This window comes from Cuculus canorus, chromosome 2 (genome assembly GCF_017976375.1).
Source record: "Cuculus canorus isolate bCucCan1 chromosome 2, bCucCan1.pri, whole genome shotgun sequence".
Classification (NCBI taxonomy): domain Eukaryota; kingdom Metazoa; phylum Chordata; class Aves; order Cuculiformes; family Cuculidae; genus Cuculus; species Cuculus canorus.
The window spans coordinates 91,284,254-91,303,632 of record NC_071402.1 but is presented as its reverse complement, the minus strand read 5'-3'; the positions used below and the strand labels follow the sequence as shown (position 1 = coordinate 91,303,632).

At 44.4% G+C, this 19,379-nt stretch overlaps 1 protein-coding gene across 1 annotated transcript in view; it reads right to left on the bottom strand.

Moving 5' to 3' along the window:
* Positions 1-18,987, bottom strand: part of BMP6 (bone morphogenetic protein 6) — a 96,731-nt gene extending 77,744 nt beyond the window's left edge. The window contains exon 1 of the mRNA XM_009564178.2: positions 18,397-18,987. Within this exon, the coding sequence (XP_009562473.2) occupies positions 18,397-18,772 (376 nt within the window). The 5' untranslated portion in view covers positions 18,773-18,987. The remainder of the gene's footprint in view (positions 1-18,396) is intronic.
* Between the last annotated feature and the right edge of the window lie 392 nt (positions 18,988-19,379).

The following is a 19,379-nucleotide window of genomic DNA, read 5'->3' as shown; positions in this document are numbered from 1 at the left end:
GGAAAACTAGGAGAGGAGTTGGGGTGTGCTTTGTCCTAATTAAGCACTGCTCCTGCATCTCCCGAAATGGGAACTTGATACTTGGAAAATGAGGCCAGAGATGTCAAATTCGTCAGTACCACCAGAGCACAATAAAGTAGTATGCAATCATTGTTTTCCCATGTTTGTTTGGCCTACAGTAACACTGTATTAGTCCTGCATTGCATAACTTACATCGATGGCCTGAGACTTTTTTTCCCATCATCCTGTGAAGCACCAGAGATGGACCCCAGCTAGAGAAAGAGTCACAGCACCTCTCGTGGGGCAAGAGCCTACTAGGACCCAATAATGACTTACTGATAGCCAGATGTCACATGCAAAAGTGACATCTGCAAAGGCTAAGATGAGCAAGGAAATTTTCCTCAAATGAAAGCAGCAAGGAGGGTTCGCATGTTAAGTTTCTTCCTTCTGTAACACCAAAGACAGTCCATGCCCCACCTGGGAACATCACCTAACAGCTGCTGCACTCCAAGGACCCAAGACATCAGTGACACTGCTGATCCTTCCTGCTCCCACGCACATCTCCCCCAGCAGCTTACAGCTGTAGGAACTGGTATTTTACTTCTTCACTCTCTATTTTTTTTTTCAAGGGCAGCTGGCAGGATTCCTGTGACCTGTGAGACATGGGGGAAAATTGGGCAGGATTTCTGTGGAGTTCACTGGACAAAAAGCCTACAACTTAAATGTCTGCAATGGTCCTGAGAGTCCTTGGCAGTCCTAACAGCAGTTCACGTTTCTTGCTCAGATTTGGGCTTTTTGGGTGCACCGCAACTGCTAATGAAACTAACAACTGCCATACCTCAGCTTACTAAATCTGCACTCCATACACACACACAAATGCCAAAGCAATGGAAAACCAGGACATTTAAGTGTATTCACATAAACTGCACAATACCCCAAAAAAGGTCTTCAAAGGCCGAAAAGAAATCTGCAAGATTAATTGAACTTTAGCTACACAGAGAAGCAGGTGAAAATACAGGTGTCCCAACTGTGAACAGCAGTTACCTAATTACGGGAACACCACATGACAACATGCACTTAATTTGTTCAGGTGGCAAGGTTAGCAAAATAAGCTCCGGGAAGGAATGCAGCACAGCAAAATCACTTAAAAATTAAGTAAAAGCTAGTCAAAATGAATCACACATCTCAGTCAAATAAAGGAAAGTCTTCTTGCTTTAAACTTGATTGCAACTGGTTTCCCCTCACCTTCCAAAAATGTATTTGAAAAGGAAAACTGTGTTTATGGTGCAAGCTAAACCACAACCATTTTACTCATCTGTTGTTTCACTTTTTCCTTAAGGCTTGCATTTAAAGACAACCCAAAGCAGCCTACTCTCAGCAGCCTTTTAACACACGCTGCATTTAACGAGAAAGAATAAAGAACATTATGAGCAGGTTTCCAAGGAGAGGACATTGCAAGAAAACCAGAACAGTATCATTTCCTCAGACTTCCCTTCTAGGCACTGCCAGGCAGAGCCGGCTGCTCCAGCAGAAGCCCAAGGAGCTCCATGGGACACCACCTGGGGATGCACAGGGGACTCAACAGACAAGAAGGCTTTTAGGACAGAGAGCATGTCTATTTTCTCAGCTCCATCAGTTGGTCTAATAAAGATGGCAAACCTGCTGCCTTGACTCTTCCACGCAGCTCTGCTTTCACAGCAATGAGGCACTGTTACCAGTGTTTACACAGGTCTGAATCATGCAAACTAGGAAAGATGGAATAAGAGGTAAAATAATCAAAAGCTGCATCAGCAAGACCAGTGGTTTCATCCAGCTGAAAATATTATTTTTAGAAAACTGGAATCTCTTAGGCACCATCCTTCAAATTCACTCGCCTGCACAGGCAAGAGCCAGGACCTGCGCACACACCCCTCTCTCTGCCCCCAGTGTCTCCTCCACGCCCATAAAGTCAGGCGTGTGTAGCCAGCCCAGGCGATCACTGGACAAGACCGGCCCATGACCAACTTCAATATTTCCTCTGAAACTGGTGGGGGTCTTACAAATTTCGCTTGTCATTGTATCAAACATTTTACAGGGAAGTTGGGAGGGGGTTGTTGCTCGGGGGTGTCCCCAGTCATGGCTCACGTTAACTTCAGCCTCAGACAACCAAGGTAGCTTTCACGGCCCATTTGCCTTGAAAAGTGCTCTGATTTTTTTTTTTTTCTCCTCAAGTACAGCTTGGGTTTAGTCAACCAGTAAGAGCAGAAATCGCGATGTATGCCCTTCATGCCACATATGGCAACAGGCAAATACCCTGCAATCCAGCCAAAGATGGTTTGAATTGCTGGATAAGTGACTTAAAACCTTGCACTAAATCTGCATTGGCAGATCACATGGGATTCTGCTGAGGATTCCCATCCTCTTCCTCCACCTCTCTTCTTTGCACCCCAGTTAGCCTGAACACACCCACATGCCTCGGGGAGCTCTAGCTCCAGCAGAGGACAAGGTAAAACCAATCGACTCTGCTACAACAGCTCTGACACTCAGTGTGTGGCAGGTAGCACTAAGACAGAAATAACATGAAACCTACCAGGAGACTGTGGCAGAGCACAGTGTTATTTTTTGTTATTCAAGAACAAGCTCTTGTCTGCATGGATTTCCAAAGTGACTCTCGGAGCTTTATCTTTGGGATTTGATACTGACCTCAGTCAACTTCCTGCAATCAGAAGGGAGGTGGGACAAGAAAACATGTGACGTGGAGACCAGCTATGAATCCCAGGAAGGAGACAGAGCATCTCCTTCAGGTCATTGTAACCTGGGCTTGGTAGACAATTCCTAACCTTGGGTTTGGTTTGGTTTTGTTGGTACTACTTAAGCAGAGGTTTTGCTGTCCTTACTCCTCAAATAGCATCAGCAAAACCTACAGACTTCCCTCCAGGTAACTGTTGCCTCTGACACTATTTGATATCAAAGCCTTCTAGGTTTCTTAATAGTCTTTTATATTCTTCTGTAACTTTGTAGAATTTTAGAAAAGTTTGCTAACTTAAAAATAATGTGTTTGTTTAACCACTATATCTTTTTTTTTTTAATTGCTAAGAGGACCTTAGTAGTACAAAACCAGGTTTTCTTCCATCTCAAACCGGTACAATCCAAAGCCAAGAATATATATGTTGCTAGCTGGAAAATAAAGTTCCCTTGATTCCTAACTTTATTTTGGACAGTTAACTCCAAGTTATTAAAAGCCAAATTCAGTAGTGAGAAAATATATATAGCTTTAGCTGTTTTGTGTGAGTTTAAAGTAGTATTTGCTTTATGAGTAAGAGATTCAATAATGCATATATTTACATAAAAATAGTTCTGACATTTAAGTTAACTTCTTGCCAAGCTGGTGCAAAAATGGAAATGTAAAAAGCATAAGCACAGAAATAAGCCCCTATGCTCTAAGTCTGCTATTTACAGGTAACTTTTTTTTCTTGGCAATAAGACCTGAACAGTATGTTTTATAGAACTAGACCTAGCTACTCTGAGTCAATTTAGTGTTTATGGAAAGTGCCAGACTGGCAGTTCAAGAATTAAACTCTCCATGCCAGCATGTAGTTGAGTAGGGGTAGCAGCAAGGAGAGTTTCCAAAACCTGTCCCGCTGATGAGCCCTGGTTGTATTCTGCAGACATGACAAAATTCATGATAGCATAGTCTGGTATGCAGCAATGCAAATGCTGAGTTATATCTCAAGCCCCAGGAAGCTTCTGAAGATGCTGGCATCACCACATGTCACAGGAGAGTGTGGAGTGCCCCAGATGGCTTATGAAATGTCTAAAGCTTTCAAACTGGTAATGTTGAAAAGAAAAAAAATCTATCCAGAGAAGACTTGACTATTACAAAGTAGATGTAGATTTGCAGAAGGCGGTAACCCGCCACTCTGGCTGCATTTAGGCAGCTTGTCAAGGCACCTGGGACAGGACGAGTGTTGGAGAGCCAGGAGCTCAAGGAAAGCTGCCTTGCAAACTGCAGAGACCAAAGTAAAAGACAGAGAAGTCAGACCTTCTGTCTCAGCTACACAACTTCCCAGCAACACACGCGCAACTACGCTGGCCATGGACCTGTCAGGCCATATCGCCTGACAAAAGGCCTTCACAGGTACGACCACAGCTAAGTGTCGAAAGTGAACCTTCCCACAGAGCATGCAGACCTTGCTAACTCAGCCATCCTCAATGCATAATGTAAATACAAGTGTTTGCACTGGAGGATTCCCTAGTAGCAATCCCTCCAATGATGAACCATACACAGTGACGTATATTCCATCTCGTCCACCCTCCACTACCTTCCACCTGAAGGTACCTACCTTCTTTAGCTTTCTCTTTTCTCAAAGCCTTGGAGGAAAAAAGAAATCTTTTTAAGTCTCAGTTAGGATAACTGATGCACAATACAACATTAAGTACATTACTCAATCGCAATGTGGCAAGCCATAGGAGCCCTCTGCTAGATATGGGGATGACCACACAGCAGTCACTGAATAATTGATGCAATGGACAGAGGAGGTTGGAAGCTCTCTTTCCTACTACAGTAACTAAGCCCATTCTTTGCTTCTTTTTCCCCAGAGCAATTAGTCAGCTCAGAGATGTCAAAATATATAACTGGGCCACAAGACAAATTACAGTGTAAGTGCTGCTGCTTTGCCAATGACCTAGCAAGCTTGGCCCAAAGTTTCTAATGTTTGAAGCTTCATGTCTCTTGTTAAGTATTGCAGTACTTCTAAAGACTTTTTAATAAAGATGAAGTGACAGGCAAACCTACCTGCCTGGATCCTTCACATATATAAACAAATAACCACAAATCCCAAATGACCAAACTGATGACATAATGGTATGAAAAAGAGAAATACAAAATATGTACAAAAGATTCAGTAAGTCTTTGGTCCCTGACTCAGGTCCTTTTGCAGAAGTTCATGACAACTAGCTAAGATACTTAATACTCCGACTGTCTCAGCTAAACAGTCTGGCAATTAAAAAGCCACCTATACGTGCTACTTACCCTACAGCATCATAAATAGATGAAAACATATAAACAGAAACAATTAATCAGAGCTGAGGATAGTCTTGATCCTTACTGCAGCCTCATATGTTACGCATTTTTTCTGCCGTGATCTCACTAGCAATGTATCACTGTTTTTAACCACTCTGAGCACTGATTCTACATTCAGCAGCTGTGTTTGTTTACAGGACTAAAAATTAGTACAGGACAAATGGACCTCATCCAACTGAAATTTTTTTTGGCATTTTCCACTGCACTTTACAATATATTGGTCCTCATAGTCAAATTATGTGTTTGCCACTGGTGCTGGCCAAAGAGAGTGCACAAGCAAAGATGATGCTCGCTAATACTGCACCGAGATGCTTTTTATTTCTCCAAACGCAGGCTTCCTAACTACTAAGCATGGTTCAGACACTTGTAGTCAGGGAAGTCCACTGCTGTATTGTCCATACTTTTTTCACTAGGAATGTAAAGAATGTCGCCATAATCCATCCTGCACTTTGCACTCTGCCAGTTCAGTAGGAGTGATTAAATGCAATTATATTTTACACCTAGAGGGACATGCCAGTGCCCTTCAACCTTGTAACCAATCTCTCAAAGCAAATTCCAAAAGTCTGTAAACCAAACTCAGATAAGTCAGCCCTAAAATCATTTGCCATTTCGATATCCATATGCTTTTTCACAGAGAGTTACATAAAAAAAAAAAAAAGCAGCCTTATGCCCCTATGTACTTTTTAGCTCCTTGGCCGTTTCCTTAGCACAGAGTTGGGAGGTCCTTTGTTTTTTCTCCATCCCATTTCATTATAAACAACTGAAGAGGAGTTACTGATTTCACTGGGACATGTCAGCAAACACTCCTGACCTACTTCTCACACACCTGGAGGTAAACACAATTTTAAAAGTTTGCCCTAATTATTTGCAATATTTTTGTAAGTAACCCCTATTTATGCTAAAATTCATACAACAGATAAACAGAGCATGCATTAAGTTGCGGTTCACAAACTAGTTTTTGCCTTCCACACCGCTAAAAATACTCAAATTCCATCTTATAAATCATTTTATACAGAAACTACCAAACAGCCTCCTGGACAGCTACCAAATCCTAGTATTCAAACAGCTTCTCCACACAAACACCCACAACTGTTTGTTAATTCACCAGTAAACCTTGATCAGGCAACTCTCTGGACAGAACAAGGTTAAAAACCACTATGCCACTTCTTGAAATATATGTTTTCTTGGGGACCAAAAAGCCTGTTTTCAGGAACATTTGCAGGGTACTGAGTTTCTAAGGGGATGCTTCTCATTATTTTTCACTTTGTTTCATGCAACAGTCTGTATTTCTCTGATAATTTCAAATAATAGCAATGGTGATGTTCTGACATCACAAGATGCATGAAGAACTCTGTCAAAGTAATGTATTGCACTTTGCCGTGTAATTATGTTATGTTGGAGCAGGGTGTTGGAAAACTTAGTATAATCATTAGCTGAGCACTGAATGTTTTGATTGTCAGACAGGTTGTATATGATGCAAATATATGACTCAGAAATGATTTCACATAAACATTTTGGTAACAGTAATCTGACTCATAACCTCCAACACAGAAAATAACAAGCTGCACAAAACATCTGTGCACTCCAAGCAACCCCAGCTTGTAGCAACCTTCACGAGTCTCGCAGCACAGAGAAACCAGAGGGTTCCCTCCCTGAGGACCTGAAGCAGAGAGATGCAGAAATCTACCTTCCCGAAGTGTCAAAGCAGGAGTGAGAAAAACTGTCATTCTCACTAGGGATCTCTCTCAAAGAGCTATGATAGTTTATGCCATCTTACAGTCTGTATGGTGGGCATTACTTGGTTTAGGTCCACATTTAATAAGGATAGGGCAGGAGGAAAAGCTCATTATCCCACCCCGAAGCTTTGCCATGTTAAGTAAGACACAATGCTCAATTCTTCTTCTATTTATTTTCTCATGCATTAGCAGATGGACAGCCTCTTTCACGGCCCCTTTCTGAAGACGAATGTGCAGTCTTGAGTGACAAGGAGGATTTACTGTCTGTTATTTCAGAGGAGGTTTGCCATGTTTATTCTGGAAAGTGCCATGAATTAATGAACTATCTCTTCAAGCCTCAGTGAGCCAGAGCTGCCAGCTCTCTGGCTGCCAGAAGCAATAGACTGTTTTGGGACCCCGTAAAGTTGTTATGAGAGACTAGCGATAGCAAAAGTATCAGGCAGACCCAATCCCAATAGCTACTGAAACATAAAGAAGTCATTATACTGACTTCAGCCATAGCGCTGAATTTTTTTTTTTTTTCCTCAGAGTTTCTCAACAAAACTATCAGTTAACTCAGAATACCACCTACTATTAGCTTCCCTGCAGTCTGGACATTACCAGTATCATGGTCGTCACCAAAAGTCAATCAAACTTTTTACGAGGCTCTCAATAGTTTCAAGTGAAAAATGTGCTAGCCCATGACCACTTTCATTTTTCTTGTTCAGGTCCTCATGGACATCAGCTTATGCCCATGTAGAAGAGCTGCACTTCAACACACACATAAAACCACAGCCTGGCCGCATGCTCACACTATCACCCACTGCACCCAGGTGTCTCCTACGCTGTTGGGTCAGAGACCCCAAAAGGATGAGCTGCTGTCTTGCAAAAGCAAACACTTAGAGCAAATAGTAGATACCATATACAAATGGATGTCTCGTGAACACTCACGTTCAGGTAGCACCCACGGAGTTCAGAGGTGTTACCCATGTTGAGCTGTCTGCAAGCCCCTTAAGTTGTGTCCCTAACAAAGCATGGTTGTAGAAAGTACAGATTGTGCAACATGGATGAGTGAGGTTTACAGCAGGAGGGACTAAAGCCTAAGTCAAGTAGGAACTTGTGGTCTCCAGCTGACCACTGCTGTAACCTGAAGAAGGATGGGTTTCATCAAATAAGACCCTACTGTTCCACTGACTCCATGAGCCACTTGGGCACCTGCCAGGACTGTAACGTGGTTTTGTGGTTAAATCACAGGAGTGGAAGCAAGAATTTCAGGGACCTCATAACAGCTCTCATCCAGCCATGCCCTCCAAGCCTGAGCTTAGCCACTTGGGAAATGAGTATAGTAGCAAGTTATATCAGAGCACATTGTGAGATGTCAATGCTTATGAAGTGTTTTGTGGTCCCGGACAAGAGATAGAGCAGCATCCTTACGTTGTCTAGTAAGTAAAGCTCATTACACGTCCTGCCGAATGGAATGATTTTGGATAGGACGACTGCTACTACTAAGAAAGTGTAAAAACTACAACACAAAAGAGACAAGACACAGACATCTCAAAGTGATAATCTCTCTTGTAGCATGTTAAACAAACATATTTTCTTTCCAGCTATCTTTCATAGTAAGTTGGAACTTGCTTAAATATGAGAATTTTTTTTACATTTCCATTTTTTTTTCACTCCCTTCCCCCCTCTGCCTTTTTTTCCTTTGTGGGTTTAAAGAAAAAAAAAAAAGAAATTGAAAGGGCAAGCCAAGAGATTCACAATCACCAAAGCCTGCAGAACATACAGTGAATTTTGGCAGGACATGCATGTTTATCCTTTTCATATGCTGTTTAAATTATTTTTATAAACAAGTCATTATCTTGCATAGCCACTGCTTGGTCCCTTTCATGTTGAATACGTTTGATGTTACAATAATTAAGCAAAAGGGTCTGCATACTTGAAATGCAGTCTCAGGATGACGGTTTGTGGGCAAGCAAGACTCCTGCTTTTCTAAAATGAACGGTTTCTTCTCCAAGCTTCATTGTTTAAGTTGAACACCTGGGTTCTGTACTTGGAGATCGAGCCTTCGGGTAGATTTTCAAATAGTAACTTCATACTAGGCTTAAATTTTACAACTATGCTCCTACTAGTTTGCACCAAAATTGTGCAGTCTAGATGCACACTGCAGTGAGAAAAACAGATTTAACAACCAAGACCACTACCAAATCAATCCCACCAGTGCATCATAAAGTTCATAGTTAAAAATAAGCACACATCTTCTCTCGCTTACATATGTAACCGTGACTCAGGATTTTGTAATTATTTTGATATTTTAAAAGCCCAACTTTGTATCTCTCTGCTCAGCATCCCTTGCTGACCACTAGAAAGATGTCAGTGCCAGTTTTGATCCTTAAAGCTCCAGAGGCTGGTAAGGACTGGGTGCACAACAGTGACTGCATGCGATCCCTCTGCATAGCAGGACTCTGCATGTGACCCTCATAAGGCAAGAAAGGGTCTTCTCCAGACTTGCGGAGAAGCCTCTCACTGCTTGCATGCAAACATGTTGAGGAGCCAGACTTGGCATCATGAAGACAACACAAGTATATTAAAAGCTAATAAGGCCTCTTCACACAATAAGAAGTGTATTTATCATGGCTGAGCTAGACCATGCCACCAGGCCAGTGTGGGCATAAGAAAACAAAAAACATGAATGGAAAAGCTCATGCTAAGTGACAAAGCAAACACTTACTCGTTTTTTCTTGCAGAGCTTCTGATGATTAAAGACTACCACTTCGACCTGTGTTCATTTGGATTCAGCCAGAGAGAGCTTGGCCCTCTGCAACATAAGGAACTAAAGCTCTAACCACTTCTTTGTTCCCTGATACAGAGCCTTATTCCAGATAGTTCTAATGCAGTTTGAAAAATACAGAAGTTAAGCTGCAGTAAGTGTTCACGTCCAAACAACTTTTATTGCAGAGTTTACAAAACCAAAGGCAGAGAAGTCTTTTGTGTCCTGTACGTGCCTGTTACCATTCACAATTTTTTTCTAACTCATTTGAATGATTTTTTTCCTTGTAGGAAGACTAGGATGTATTGCTTAGAACTTTATTCTCCTGATTTATCTCTCAAGAGGTCTGGAAAGCCCAGGAGACACAAGGATGCAAGAAAGCACCTCTGTTTCACACCAAAACTATAGGCCCTTTCCACCTTCTGACACCTCTTGGCTTACAGGTGCAACTATAACAACTTTTCCACAAGCTCTAATCTGTTCTCAGTTTTGAAATGTTCCTTCTTGCCTGGTATTCAGCTAAAAACCTGTACTTCAATAGATATTATGTCACCTCTTAGCCCTTGTACAAACAGAGTGTCCAATATCTTGATCGTATGCGCCACATGAACGAAACACAGTAAAAGACAAGATAAGAATACTGCATCTGCACACAGTAGTGCAACTCACCATGAACATTTGTCTGCACACTTTAAATACAGCATATTTTACAACCGGCACTTGATAATAGAAATTGTGGCTCTCCGTTTGCCACAGCTAAGATTTTATGTTGATCAAATACATCTTACTTCTAAGAGGTCTTCAAACAGCCGATTCATACATCTTTCACAGTGCAAATGACCATTAAAACACATGGAATAACACATCTTTAGAATACTGTTCAAAAAACACTTTCTCATTTAGTATTGGGAAATTTGACTTCTTCAGAACAAGTGTTAACACTGTCTTGATTAATTTGTAAAGCTATTCAAGCCATGAAGTACATCTGCACGCTGAGTATATTTCAAATACTGTGCTTCTGTTTTCATTTTCAAAATGTTTTTATTTATACACTAATATTTGACCTATGAATATTCCAAGTTTATATGGAGCCAGCTGTTCTAAATTCTGGTTATACAGAGCGTTTGTGCAAAACATCAGGTGATATCATTGGATATTTTTAAGGGGAAAGTTCATAGGAAAGCAGTTATGTATTCTTGCGATTAACACCACATTGGATCAAAACAGTCATGTCTAGCTCTCTGAAAATACAGCTACTGTTTTAGTTAGCAGAACACTTCGGCTCTGTCTACATTATCCTTTTTTGCCAAAAATTCCCACTGTTGCTACCACTGAGTCAATCCTGTCATTGTGCTATGATGAACACTGCAACATAAAATGAAAAGAGCTGCAGGCAGCACTGTCAAAATCTTTGTGCCCTTAACAACAAAACAAAAAATATCTCATGCCGTCACCAAAAAATAAAAACCCCAAGCCAAACAAACAAAAACCCACAACAAAAATCTACCCAACCCTACAAGGCTGTTTCCTAGCCTGAGAGCCTAAGTAACTGGAAGTTCAGGAAATACTGGACCCAATTCAGAGCAGGTTTTAGGAATCAAAGTCCAGTACAACGTATTAAACACTCCTGCAATACCACAGGGGCTCAGTTTCTTTAATTACGCTTTTCTCTTCTGCAACAACCCTTTGGAAGCTGCAGCCCCATGCCCTTCCCAAAGCCAATGCCTTGGATATCTCCTCCAGGTGCAAAGCACGGGGCTGCAGGGCTCCTCGGGGAGCGGGCACCTCTTCAGGGTGCTGGTGCAGGTCACCACTGCTGCAAGTACTGCAGCCACACAGCAAGCAGCAGGAAGCACCACTCCTCCTCTTCTGCTAGCCATGACTGAAAAAAAAGGTGGAAATTAAAACGCACTGAAGAGTTTTTGCACACGTCCTCTCACCCTTGATTTATCATGGCTGGGAATCCCAATCCCAAACTTCCTCTCCACAATTGGAATCGCAGGTGGTTTGCGCTGGAAGGGACTTTCAAAAACCATCCAATACAATCACCCGGCTATGGGCAGTCACATCGTTCACTAGATCAGGTTGCTCAAAGCCTCATCTAACCTGACACTGAATGCTCCAAAGAGTGCGACATTTACAGCTGCTCTGGGCAACCTGTTCCAGTGTCTCACCACTCTCACTGTAAAAAAACTTCTTCCTTATATCCAACGTAAACCTACCTTCTTTCAGTTTAAAACCACTGCCCCATCAAACAGGGAACGTGGATGTGACCCAACACCAGCCTCCAAGAATCAAGTGCATGGAAGACTTTCTGGTCCTTAACCTCAGTCTTCCAGGCTCTAGGGCCTGACGCCTGCTAAAACAAATGGGAATCTCTCAGTCATGGGCCAATTTTCCATTCAGGCAATAAGGTTTGCTCTCCGTTTCACACTGCTATATAAATGGTCATATGGAAATTCTAAATCATTAGTAGGTGGACTGTACTTAACAGCACTGCTGTGGATCTGCTGGGATACAGCAGAAGCACATGATGGGACTGTTCTCATTCAAACTAACTCGTACCGTCCTCTAACCCTCCCACAAGTTAGTAATGAGGCAAGATTACTTAAAAAGACTCGTGCTTCCATGGCATGGAAAGTCTAGACACCACTTTCCTTCCTCCTAAATCACAAACATGACTTAAAAGTTTATATTTAAAACTACGAGAGAGAGAGCGTCACTTCCACAATGCACTAGACTAGAGCTGGCAAGGACCCATAGCTCCTCAGCAGAGGTGTATGCCTGTGGCAAAAAGTCCCTACAGGAGCTCAGCACAAGACATCCACAACAGAGTCACCCAAGTGATTTTCTGACAAAGTCAAGTTTATTTGGAAGAAAATTTCCAAAAGAAAACCTTTTTATAAGAAGTAGTTTAGCTTCAACTTTGTTGGAGGAAAAGAACCACGGAAGTGCTGCTTTTATTTTTACCAAAATAATTCAAACAAACCAACCTGACACCTGGGTTTGTATTTCAAAACGCAACTTTTCAGTTATTTACACATACAAAATTTTACACTAATCAGTCAGAACTGCTTTGGCAAGACTAACCTTTTCCAATTGCAATCACCTTCTGTTGTTGTTGTTGTTGTAAGTAAGACTTCAACATTTTGCCTGGATTTCAGAGTTTAAATTTTCAAGGTCTGAATAGCTTTCACAAGAAGGAGAACAGCCCTGCTAATGCTACATGGGCTGGTTTAGTTTCTTAGTCCAGATGATACTTAGACCTGGATAAGCTGCCTACACAGAAGTGACCTTCCACTCTTTTCGGCCATGCAGGTTTTGAACAGCAGCTTCTCCGCGAGTCACACATCTTCCAGGGCTCCTGGCCACACGAAGAAGCATGACTGCAGTCCCTCAAATTCAGAATCCAGAGGAGCTGGGGACTTCTAAAAGACCATTCTCTCTTTCTTTCATCTTGTCCTCAAGCAGCTGCACACTAGCAGGCAGCCTGCAAGCTATGACTGCTTCAAGGAGATGACATAAATGAGGACCTTGAGCTGCATCAGTTGAAAAGCAAATGTAAGGCTGCTCTCTAACGCTTGGGATCTGTCTTGGCTCCGAAGCCCAGTATACAAGGCTTAGCAGAAGTCAGTAAACTCATTTACATCAATAGCTTCATGATTTCTAGTACTGGCCTGCTTTGGAAACACATGGAAGATGCTGCTTGCATGCTGAGAACGCGAGGCTGTACACAGCCAGCTGGCAGCACAGCCAGATCCACAGCATCACACACTCGAGTTATTCCCTGTGAGAAGATGTCTTGACCTTTACAACATGTGGCCAAGAGTATAAACAGATGGGATAACAGTATGAATGGTATGGTCCCGTCAATATAATCATGCAACCTCCCTGAAACATCTTGGTTGCCTAATTTCGTATCCCCTGACAGCATGCATGATACCAGGAAAGAGACAGGTGGACTGATCAAATCCTTCAGTTGAAAAAATTCACCTGCTTTGGAAGTGCACATGAGGTTGCCAGAGCACCGCTTCCTCCCGTGAAAACCCATGCAGAGCAAAGGCACATTCATTGCTTGCACCTAAAAGCTTGCCATGCATTTGTGCATGATCATTCCTAGAAGGAAATCTGGTAGGTGACAGCTGCCAAAAAGATTAAAAGCCTGTTTGGAAGACATCACATCCATAAGTTGCTGCTTTACAGGCAAGGGGAGAGAGAGTATTTGTACAGAGAGCCCCACACTGACCTCTGGACGGCTCCCTCGCACAGAAAGAGAGTACTTTCACCCCAGCAGATACTTGTAAAGTCTTGCAGGGAAGACAGGGATTACCTGGGGCTTGGGGATTCAAAGATAAAAGAGACTTTTCACCATGGTCCCAACTGAAATCACGTGGAAGAGCTTGAGGGCTGCCTGCAGGACTGCCTGGCAAACAGCTGGGTTTCCCCTCATTCTTTTGCTTTAAGCCCTCCCAAGAGATCTGTGTCTTGTGACAAAGAGGAAAACCCTCCCTCCAAAAGCAGAGAAATACAAGGAATCCACGCTGTCAGTCTGCTACAAAAAGGCACCATGCTGTGGAGTACCAGGCACCACACCTCAAAAGCACACATCTTACCAAATCCTGGAGGGTTTGATGGGGTCAGACTTTACCTGCACAGCTATCCAGCTGACAGCAGCTCCAGATTTGGATCACAGCAGAAACCCACAAAGACTGTCAATGAATTCCATTTTAACTTATGGGAAGCACGTGGAGTTTTTTTCTCCCTTGGTGCGCATGCCAAGATAAGGCATGGGTGAGGACTAGATAAGTTTCTTCCCCATTTTGACACAGGATTGTTTCACAGCACCTTTCATCTACCAGGAACAATTCTGGCCACAGGCTGAGTAGCAAAGTCTTCCAGAGTCTCATTTCTGCTGCCACACATTGCACACACTACTTTCTAAAGACAACAGCCAGTGAAACATGGGCTGGAGAGAAGCTCCCCTTCAACATCAGAACTGATGAGCCTGAGGAGACCAGTGAGACTTCAGATCTGCCACAGCCCCTGGCCCTAGCCTCCAACTTGGTTTGAGCAGTGACCCTTCTCCCCTCTCCCCAGACTGCGGGAGAAGGGGTTTGTTGTGAGAAGCTTGATATATCTCTTGTCGAGACAGCCACGGCAGCAAAACACAGGGATGCTTGTCTGCATTGTGCAGTCAATCCAGCATCACTACCTCAAGTATTTCCATACTAACCCTGGCTTGTTTTGTATGGAGAAAGAGGAGATAACCCTATCTGGTGCCACGAGGAAGGTGCATTAGTCAAACAGGAAATGTTAATAGATGTCATTTTCCCCAAAAGTGCTGTGTCAAGACATGCCAGTGCTACATTTACAGCAAGGATGTTCCCAAAGAGGAACCGAACAGTTTCACAAGGACACCTGTTAACCCACAACACCCTCCCCAGCACCACAGCCCTGCTCTACAGCCATTCCCTTGCCACAGGAGTTTGGTACCTTGCTTAGTCTGATAAACCCCAAACAGAGAGATCCAAACCCCAGATGTTTCCATCTTTGCAAGATACCCGGACTTCCTGTGTGGGAACGAGAAAAAAACAGGCACTTTTGGGGTGCCTGATCCTAGTGAAAAATGCCTGAAATAGACACCTTTAGGGTCATCTTCTCAAAATAGGGACAACGTTTACCAAGGGTAGTTGGCATGTTTTTGACAAACTATTCCTTTGTATCTAACCTGATAAATGAAATTTATTATCTAGATTATCTGAACTGGTTTAGATCTTACATATGTTTTAATTATTTATACTCCCTGATAGTGTTCTCCAAGTGCTTTATAAAACAAAGCACTAAGCGTCTGCTAGAAACCCTGGACATCACCTTTGAGCCTGGGGACAAGCCTCCACTGCCTGAATAATCTGAGACCTCACTGAAGTCCCTCAGCTTTGCAAGACCTCGACAAGGAGGACTTGTACCCTGAGCAGACATGAAGGCATAGCCTTCTCCAGACAGAAAATACGTCTGCTGTACCACTAGACCAGAGGAATACATATGTTGGTCAGGAAGGGCTAGAGCACTGCATGTTTAAAAATCAGCAGTAACTACAAACTACTGACTCTTTTGAGCTACAGGGCACTTTAAAAGAACATCAACACCTGCAAACTCTCATGACAAAGCAGGACTTCTCCCCCTATATAACCTTCCCACTGACACGCATGTAGCCACACGTCTTCAAGGCAACCTGCACCAGGTATACCCATGTATCACTGTACACTCCTGATCCTGAGAGAATCTAAAGGCCCCTCACATCTCTTTGGTAGCTGCCCCTTCAGTAGTGTAAAGACAAGACTTTATAGTTGAACTTGCATTTAACAAAGCACTTCAGAAGCTGATTTTAACCAAGGAGAACTTATTATACTTCTGATCACATGGAGGAAGCCCCAAATAAAATAATTGTGGCAGTGTTTTCTTATATGGAGACCCCAGCTGTGGGTTTTCAGGGTTGCTTTGCATGCACCTCCTTGGAATAGTCAGTGTCCTTCTGTCAGGAAATTTTCCCTTTCTGCTGTGATCCCACCACCTTATGCTGCATTTTCTAGACTACATCTGATAAGCCACTTTGATAGATCACAGGCTGGCTTTTTCCTATCTCATCTTTGGTTTCTATATTGCATTATAATCTCAAGCTTCATCTAGTTTTCTGGCACTAATTATCGTTTAGTGGAAAAGTAAGCATCAGTACACATGTGAAAGACCCCTCAAAATCCCCAGCATATCAGACGAGCTATGAAAAACAGCCAAACAGCTGTTCAGTCTCAGCCCATCGATTTGCCAACCTCCTGGTAACAAACTATCACGTTAAATGACACTACAGTTTATGACTCGGAATTTGGAAGTTGATGAGAAATTTCTGCAGTTGATTCATACTTCCTGAGCCTCACAACCAGCATTTCAATCGCACTATTTTACAACATTACAGGAATAATTTTCCTTGTTGTTACATAAGCGTCTAGATCCAAATTATCAGAACCGATTTGAATCATACAAGTGTTTTATTTTCAGAAGAAACACATACTTTCAGGTCTACTGCTCTCCCAGTGCTTTATAAAGCAAGGAGGCTAAATATCTTTTAAAATACCGCACGCTCATATTTCTCCCTGAATTCAGCTCCTCTGGGAATCGCCCAGCCCCTTGCAAAAACCTTCCTCCACATCCTTTAAATGAAACGTACTACAGGGATTGCCTACAACGTACACCATCCTACAACATACACCATGCTTCTTAAACTCACAGCTCCTATTTTAGTTCCTGAAAGTCCCCAAGGCAGCAGCTCCGTGTGCTCAAAGGACAGAGAGGTTTGGAGAGACTGGGAGGAAAGAAGCATAGCAAAAAGGAGCATAAAGGCAGCTGCCCTTTGGACTCAGAATCCATAGAGTATTCCCACATCTCGGGGTCCGAGCTAGACACAGACCGTGCTGGCTTCATTGATGGATGGCTTCAGGACGTCTCAGGCAAAAGCAGCAGAGCTCTGAGATGGCAGCACCTTCTGAACACCCTTGAGCTAATTTTAAATGAGAAGGCTTTGTTTCTCTCCCACAGTGAGATATCGCACCTCTACATGAGGAAAAGCACAACTACTTGTATTTCTTTTAAAACAAGACAAGCTGTTCACAGGTGTCATCATTCTGGTGCACAGCTCTGGAAATGCCAGTGAAAAGACAGAGTTTTCAGCAGACTGGCTGAGACACTTGAGCTTTGCAGGAATCTCCTAAAAAAAGGAACTGCAATTTGCCAACCGAAATATTTTCATTCTCCACATTAGGCTGAATCTAATTACACTGTTTCCTTATAATTGCAGTCTAGTGCTCGGGGCTCCTTCAAGTAAAAAGCTTAACAGTTTTCCCACTGAAGCGCCCACCTCGGAGCCCTTCAGTTCAGTAACACACTGACAGGATGATCTGTTTGGAAAGCAGGTTGACGTCTAACAGAACTTACTTCAAGATTTCCACTGATACAGATTTTTATCATGTTCCCCGGGTCAATCATCAGAATTCCCAACACAGAGTTGCATATTCATCATCACACGAGCTCAGACACCCTCTACAATATCCAAAAAAAAAAAAAAAAAAAAAAAAAAAAAGACGAGACAGAGACACCAGGGAGTAGCACGGGACATATTTTGCTCCAGCCTCATCATGTACCCTGCTGGACCTTGCATGGAGTACATGAACACAATCACAGAATCATAGAGTCATCAGGTTGGAAAAGACCTCTTGGATCACTAAACCATGTCCCTGAGCACCTCGTCTACTCGTCTTTTAAATACCTCCAAGGACGGTGACTCAACCACCTCCCTGGGCAGCCTCTGCCAGTGCCCAATGACCCTTCTTGTGCGAAATTATGCTCCGGTACGGTCCCGACTCAGCTGCCCAGGAATCACAGCAGGGTGGGTTTAATGCAGAAGGACAGGCACTGATGCCTTGTCTCGGTTGCCTTGTTTCTTTCTCGGAGAAGGATTTTGGCAGCCCCTCCCTTCGAAGATCATAGAATGATAGAATAGTTTGGGTTGGAAGGGACCTTAAAGATCATGCAATTCCAAACCCCCTGCGACGGGCAAGGGCACGCAAGATAACGAGACAGTTTAAATGAATATAAAAAGCACCACCAACAACAAACACGGTTTAAAAGAAAAACAACAACAAAACCATCTTTTCCCTTCCTGTCCCCCTCAGGTTTTAGATTCCAGGCCGTTCGTTTTTCGCTTCTGCGAGAGGTTCCTGCCCTGCGGAGCGAGGAGCGCTCCGCGGTGGGATGCAGGCTGGACGATGCGCTCTGCCCCCCCGCACCCCGGCACTCACCCAAGTTGACGAAGCTCATGACCATGTCGGCGTCGTTGAGGAAGGCGCTGTCCTGCGGCGGGGCTCGGGGGGCTGCGGGGGCCGCGCTGCCCTCGGCGCCCTCGGCCAAGGCGTGGTACAGGTCCAGCATGAAGCGCGGCGCCGCCGTCATCCTCCCCGGCGGCGGCGACGGCGGCTCCCGCGGCAGCGGCCGCGGCCGGTGCGGCAGCCCCAGCACCGACAGGATCTCCCGCTGCATCTCCCGCTTCTCGTGCGACTTCAGCCTCCGGTAGAGGAAGCCCGAGGAGGACGCGGGCGGCGGCGGCGGCTCGGCGGGGCTGCAGGAGCCGCTCAGCAGCGCCCAGCAGCAGCACAGCCAGAGCAGCCGCCGCCGCATCGCGCTCGCCCGGCGGCAGGCAGGCGATGTCCCCGCTCCCCGGGGGGCTCCCCGCCGCCCTCCAGCCCTGCCCCGGAGGAGAGGGGGGGTGGGAAACGGGACGCTCAGCGCTCGCCTCCGCCGCCCCGCATCATCGCTCGCGGGACAAACACCGCAACACCTCCGCTCAGGTGCGGCTGCTCAGCTCGCCATGCCTCTGCGGGATCTGCCTGTGGGGTGGGGGGGGTGGGGGGTAGACGATGGAGGAGGATGAAGAAGAAGGAGCAGCAAACTTTCCCAGCCGTCCCTTTGGCAGGGAGCGAGCGAGCAGCCCCGATCCCCGCGGGCTGTCCGGAGCGGGGCTGCTGCAGGAGAAGGCAAATCAGCAGCGCGCCCGCCTCTCGGCGGGGCGCGGCCGCCTCTGCGGGGCGGGGAGCGGGCGAGGGCGCAGGTGGGGCAGGTTAGAGCGCCGCTTCGCACCCCTCTGCTCCCCGCGCACCCACCGAGGGACCGGCCGCCTCGTCTCTGTTGGCTCGTTCCTTTCTAAAAGAAGGATTGCGGCCGCCCCTCCTTAGAAGATCATAGAATAGTTTGGTTTGGAAGGGAGCTTAAAGATCATCTAGTTCCA